Raw genomic sequence first — 6768 nt, forward strand, 5'->3', positions numbered from 1 at the left:
GATAGATGGAGGGAGGGAGGGAGAGAGGGAGGGAGCTGGTCATCTATCTCAGGCCTTTTAGAACATCTAGATGGAAGCCTCTTATTGGATGTAGGGAGCTGAGTATAATCCTATAACCTTTTTAATGATCAGTAGATTTAAAGCCACACACACACGCACGCACGCACGCACGCACGCACGCACGCACACACACACACACACACACACACACACACACACACACACACACACACACACACACACACACACACACACACACACACACACACAAGCAAAGTGGCTGAGACAGAGGGTGCTTGTGTGAATGCAGGCAGTTCCTCAGACCTTTTCAGCTCTAAAGTTTCATCTACTACATACAGACAGATACTCCACTTATACTATCTTGTGTGTGTGCGTGTGCTTCATAGTGTCCAATTCTGGGAGAAAAATATTTTAAACTGAACAAAAATATAAATGCTAAAAAGTTTGATCCCATGTTTCATGAGCTGAAATTGTCACCCCCCTTTCTGTTTGTTTGTTGCCAGTTCATCTTGTATTGTCAGGTCATCGCAGCGTTTTTCCTGGTTTTCCCTGCTCTCTTGTTTTTTGTTTCTAGCTTTTCTGGTTCTGACCTTTCTGCCTGCCCGTGACCCTGAGCCTGTCTGCCGTCCAGTACCTGTCGGACTCGGATCTGGTTACGAACCTCTGCCTGTCCTCGACCTGCCCTTTGCCTGCACCCCGTGTTATAATAAATGATCTGAGAACTGAACCGTCCGCCTCCCGTGTCTGCATCTGGGTCATATCCTGAGTCCTGATAGAAATAAAACATCCCAGAAATGTTCCATACGCACAAAAAATATTATTTCTCCAAGATAATTCATCCACCTGACAGGTGTGGCATATCAAGAAGCTGATTAAATAGCATGATAATTACACAGGTGCACCTTGTGCTGGGGACAATTAAAGGGCACTCTAAAATGTGCAGTTGTGTCACACAACAATGCCACAGATGTCTCAAGTTTTGAGGGAGTGTGGAGTTGGCGGCTGACTGCAGGAATGTCCAACAGAGCTGTTGCCAGAGAATGTAATGCTAATTTCTCTACCATAAACTGCCTCCAACATTGTATTTGGAAATCTTGCAGTACATCTAACCAGCCTCACAACCGCAGACCACATGTAACCACACCAGCCCAGGACCTCCACATCCGGCATCTTTACCTGCAGGATTGTCTGAGACCAGCCACCTGGACAGCTGATGAAACTGTGGGTTTGATGACAGCTGATGAAACAGTTTCTGATGAAACTGTCAGAAACTGTCTCAGGGAAGCTCATCTGATGAATCCCAGTTTCAACTGTACCGGGCAGATGGCATCGTGTGGGCGAGCGGTTTGCTGATGTCATTGTTGTGAACAGAGTGCCCCATAGTGGCGGTGGGTTTATGGTATGGGCAGGCATAAACTACGGACACAATTGCATTTTATCAATGGCAATTTGAATGCACAGAGATACTGTAACGAGATCCTGAGGCCCATTGTCGTGCCATTCATCCTCCACCATCACCTCATGTTTCAGCATGATAATGCGCAGCCCCATGTCACAAGGATCTGTACACAATTCCTGGAAGTTGGAAATGTCCCAGTTCTTCCATGGTCTGCATACTCACCAGACATGTCACCCATTGAGCATGTTTAAAAACATACCATATTTATTATTATCACTTACGTTGTTGTTTGACTCATGGAAACTGCATTCAAAACTGTCTTCATGCCTGTGTGTGTGTGTGTGTGTGTGTGTGTGTGTGTGTGGGGTGTGTGTGTGTGTGTGTGTGTGTGTGTGTGTGTGTGTGTGTGTGTGTGTGTGTGTGTGTGTGTAAACAAATCTTGGGTTTTGAGAAGTAATAGGGTAAACTTCCATTGAGCCCTGGTGTGTGTTTGTGTGTGTGTGTGTGTGTGTGTGTGTGTGTGTGTGTGTGTGTGTGTGTGTGTAAACAAATCTTGGGTTTTGAGAAGTAATAGGGTAAACTTCCATTGAGCCCTGGTGTGTTTATGTGTTTGTGTGTGTGTGTGTGTGTGTGTGTGTCTGTGTGTGTGTGTGTGTGTGTGTGTGTGTGTGTGTGTGTGTGTGTGTGTGTGTGTGTGTGTGTGTGTGTGTGTGTGTGTGTGTGTGTGTGTGTGTGTGTGTGTGTGTGTGACACAGTGGGAGAAAAAAACCAGAAACAAACATGGCCATATACACTGAGTATACCAAACATTAGGAACACATTCCTAATACTGAGTTGCACCTCCCATGTTTTGCCCTCAGAAAAGCCTTAATTTGTCGGGGAATGGACTCTACAAGGTGTCGTAAGCGTTCCACATGGATGCTGGCCCATGTTGACTCTAATGTTTACCACAGTTGGCTGGATGTCCTTTGCTTTGGGTGGTGGACCATTCTTGATACACACGGGAAACTGTTGAGCGTGAAAAATCCAGCAACATTGCAGTTCTTGACCCAAACCGGTGCGCCTGGCACCTACTACCACACCCTATTCAAAGGTACTTAAATCTTTTGTCTGGCCCATTCACCCTCTGAATGGCACACGTACACAATCCATGTCTGAATTGTCTCAAGGCTTAAAAATCCTTCTTTAACCTGTCTACTCCCCTTCATCTACACTGATTGAAGTGGATTTAACAAGTGACATTAATATTGGATCACAGCTTTCACCTGGATTCACCTGGTCAGTCTACGTCATGGAAAGAGCATGTTTAGTATACTCAGTGTATTGTCACCTGGTTTGTGTGACTCATGGAAACAACATGATATATTCTGAGAAGTAAGAGGATAAAGTGCCACAGTTAGTTATAAAAACCTCTGTTATAACAGTGGGCGTATCCTCTCAGCAGCGTGACACATCTAAAACTAACAGTTTCACAACCGCCCTTTGTCACAGTTCCCTTGGAATTCTCCTTAATGGCGTTGTTATCTCTTTGTTTGCTTATGTCCTTATGGCTGTGTGCTGTGCTGTGCTGTTCCTTACCGTAGCTGGTACCTGGAACCTGTGGCCTTAGACCTGTACTATGTAGACCACAAGCCCTTCTGCCTGGCTGTATAGCTGGTCTCTACCCAACAGTCCAATGTCCATTTAGATAATAAGTCTGAAGAGCTGACGCAGAGAGAGGCAGGGTTACAGCAGGCTGCTATCTGATTACTATCAACACACAAACTCAGGTAGAGAGAGAGAGAGAGAGAGAGAGAGAGAGAGAGAGAGAGAGAGAGAGGGAGAGAGAGAGAGAGAGAGAGAGAGAGAGAGAGAGAGAGAGAGAGAGAGAGAGAGAGAGAGAGAGAGAGAGAGAGAGAGAGAGAGGGAGGTAGAGGTAGAGGCAGAAACAGACAGGTAGAGAGACGCTGAACGCAGTGAGAACAACAACTAACTAACTAACAACTGTGGAACTGAACAGAACAGCAGACAAACAGAAGACTGAAGAAGTCCTAACAAAGAGAGACTGGTCGAAGAGGTAGTGTTAGTGAGCGACCATGGCTAAACAGACAGAGATGTTTGTCCTGTTCTTCGTCTGTCTGTCTGGGCTGGTCCAGTCTACGACAGCGATGATATTCTGGACAGCGTACGTGGGGGTACATTTCTACGACAGCAGCACTAGCCAGACAGAGACCAGGTTCTGTGAGTGTGGGGTGTACGGGCGTTCCTCCCCTCTGGAGAGCGCTGCCGGGATGGTGGTCCTCCCTGCCTCAGACCCCCAGGGCTGCAGCCTGGACCCCTACCCCTCCAACCACAACACCACCACCCAGGGGTCCTGGATCGCTCTGGTCAAGAGGGGAAACTGTACCTTCAGTGAGAAGATCAAGGCAGCGTGGGCCAGGGGGGCGGCGGCCGTAGTGGTCTATAACCTGGATGGAACCGGTAACAGCTCAGATTACATGACGCACAACGACACCACTGGCACCGTGGCCATCATGATCGGTAACCTCCAGGGGGTAGAGATCGCCAACATTGTGCGGAGTGGTGTGGCCGTCTCCATGGTGATCGAGGTGGGCAAAGCCCATGGGCCCTGGATAGACACCTATTGGCTCTACTTCCTGTCTATTGCCTTCTTCATTGTGACGGGCGCCTCCATTGTCTACTTCGGATTTGTCTCCGCCCACCGACTGCACAGTCTCAGGGTGATCCGTCTCACCGATAAGCGGCTGAGGAATCAGGCCAAGAAAGCGATTGGTCGGCTGGAGGTGCGTACGCTGAAGCGCGGGGACGAGGAGACGAAGTTGGACAGCCACACCTGTGCCGTGTGTATCGAGTCATACCGCCCAGGAGATGTAGTGACCGTCCTGACCTGTGGTCATCTGTTTCACAAGGCCTGTATCGAGCCCTGGCTGCTGGACAAGAGGACCTGCCCCATGTGTAAGGCTGACATCCTGAAGGCCTTAGGAGTGGAGGGGCCTGGGGAGGAGGAGAGCAGCAGTTCCTCTGTCCCACCACCAGATGTCCCTATCGTCACAGTGTCTGGAGGATCAGATAGAGAGCTGCTGTATGAGGTCCCTCTCAATGACAAACACCTTCCGACCCCCACCCTGACTCCTCAACCCCCCACCGAGGCCTGGCAACCACATCACTATGACAATATGGCCTTCCAGCGAGAGACACACCCTCAGGGGAACGTGGCCACCAGAGGATAAACGACAACAACAACACTGGATAATGGTAATTTCTACCTGGAGCATGAACAACAACCCATAGACAGCTTCACACAGCTACAGCAGTGGCTTGTGATATACTGTACTAGCACTGTTAGCTAAACCATATCTACTGTACTGCTAGGAAAATATCTCCCTGGATTCAAACACGGTTTACTGATGATCAAATAACTATCATGGCAGTAGATTCTACCTCTGCTTATCATAGAGAGCTGTAGCCTAAACCCTGGTCCAGGAAGCTGCAGACGTGCAGGCTTCTCTTTTAACTTCTCTTTGAGATCAAAGTTACTTCTTTATAATTTGTTAAATGAACAAACAATCACTTGTATGATGATGAGAAAGGCTGAATATATTTTTCTGTTAAATTGATATCTCAGCTGTATTTTTAAAAGTAGATATTCTGAGAGTAAAACAAAAATCAGTATTTAAGAAGGAATGGAACTACGGTATACTGTAATGGTTCACATATTAAATGAAATGATTAACCAACAAAACAGAATATGTACTAACTTACCTACTAACCTGGTTTAGTATCGCTAGAGATGTACTGTACATGTGTCTGTGGCAGGGTAGGTGTCAATTCCATTTCAAATCAGTCAATTCAGAAAGTGAATTAAATTCATAAGTTGATCAAATCTTCATTAAAAACAAATGGCACTTTTGAATACAATTTCAATGAATATCCTGAAGTGACAATGGAAGCCATGTTGAGTTTTCTTGATGATGAGAGCCCTGCCAGTCTGAGACCAGGAGATGGGAGGGGAGGATGAGAGGAGGAGGAGAGGGGAGAGGTGGAGGAGAGGGGAGGGGAGAATGAGAGGAGAAGAGGGAAGGATGAGAGGAGGAGAGGAGGAGGAGAGGGGAGGGGAGAATGAGAGGAGGAGGAGAGGGGAGGGGAGAATGAGAGGAGAAGAGGGATGGATGAGAGGAGGAGAGGAGGAGGAGAGGGGAGGGGAGAATGAGAGGAGGAGAGGAGGAGGAGAGGGGAGGATGAGAAGAGAAGAGGGAAGGGTGAGAGGAGGAGGAGAGAAGGAGGAGAAGGGAGGGGAGGATGAGAGGAGAAGAGGGAAGGGTGAGAGGAGGAGAGGAGAGGAGGAGAAGGAAGGGTGAGAGGAGGAGAGGAGAGGAGGAGAAGGAAGGGTGAGAGGAGGAGAGGAGGAGGAGAGGAGAAGACGGAAGGGTGAAAGGAGGAGAGGAGGAGGAGAGGGGGGGAGGAGAGGAGAAGAGGGAAGGGTGAGAGGAGGAGAGGAGGAGGAGGAGAGGGGAGGAGGAGAGGGGAGCAGAGGAGAAGAGAAGGGAGGATGAGAAAGTCTATAATTACCTCCTAGCAGCAGGACTCCACTCACCTCACACCTACTGATCAGCCATAATCACCTCCCTCCCACTTAGGGGCCTGTAGTGTGTGTGTGTGTGTGTGTGTGTGTGTGTGTGTGTGTGTGTGTGTGTGTGTGTGTGTGTGTGTGTGTGTGTGTGTGTGTGTTGAAGCTCCCCAGGATGTGTCTAATAGAACTTGGTCATTAATGAGCAGGAAACCCAGCTGAATGCCCTCTTCTGCCTAGGGTTGAATGGTGGGAACCCGGTTACCGAGAACTACAGCGATTTACCGGCCCAACCACTCCCTTCTTCCGGAATAAACACCAGAGAGAAACCAGTAAATTATAATAAATTATTTATATGAACAGCAAGGCGTGGAATTGAAATGTTAAATTATATGTGATGTCTAAATCTGTCTTCTCTAATGCCTCTGCATAATGAATCATCAACACTCAGGGTGGGGACAGACAGCCCATCTCAGGGTGGGGACAGACAGCCCAACTCAGGGTGGGGACAGACAGTCCATCTCAGGGTGGGGACAGACAGCCCATCTCAGTATGGAACACAGTTCATAATGCATGGTATTCCTACATTTTCTGCATCATACAGTAATATAAATATAAAGAATGAATGCGCATCTAATTTACCCATCTCCATCTGGGTCATCTTATTTTTTTATTCTAGATATGTTTTGTTTTTTATCGCAGCTACAGAGTTATCACGCGGGAGCACTCTCTGTCTTTCTCTCTCTCCATCAACTCCATTCAAATTGCATCCAAAATAAAT

General features: G+C 47.7%; 1 protein-coding gene across 1 annotated transcript; it reads left to right on the forward strand.

The window, feature by feature from the left end:
- The first annotated feature begins 3268 nt into the window (after nucleotides 1–3268).
- LOC106593129 (E3 ubiquitin-protein ligase RNF128-like) lies at nucleotides 3269–5338 on the forward strand. The gene has a single exon (XM_045708968.2). It carries the CDS (start codon nucleotides 3496–3498, stop codon nucleotides 4648–4650), a length of 1155 nt encoding a protein of 384 aa, XP_045564924.1. The 5' UTR covers nucleotides 3269–3495; the 3' UTR covers nucleotides 4651–5338.
- The last annotated feature ends 1430 nt before the right edge of the window (nucleotides 5339–6768 follow it).

Source organism: Salmo salar, chromosome 26, assembly GCF_965601325.2.
Source record: "Salmo salar chromosome 26, fSalSal1, whole genome shotgun sequence".
NCBI classification, from domain to species: domain Eukaryota; kingdom Metazoa; phylum Chordata; class Actinopteri; order Salmoniformes; family Salmonidae; genus Salmo; species Salmo salar.

Coding starts and splice junctions, on each gene's coding strand:
- LOC106593129 (XM_045708968.2), top strand. CDS start 3,496: ATGGCTAAACAGACAGAGATGTTTGTCCTGTTCTTCGTCTGTCTGTCT.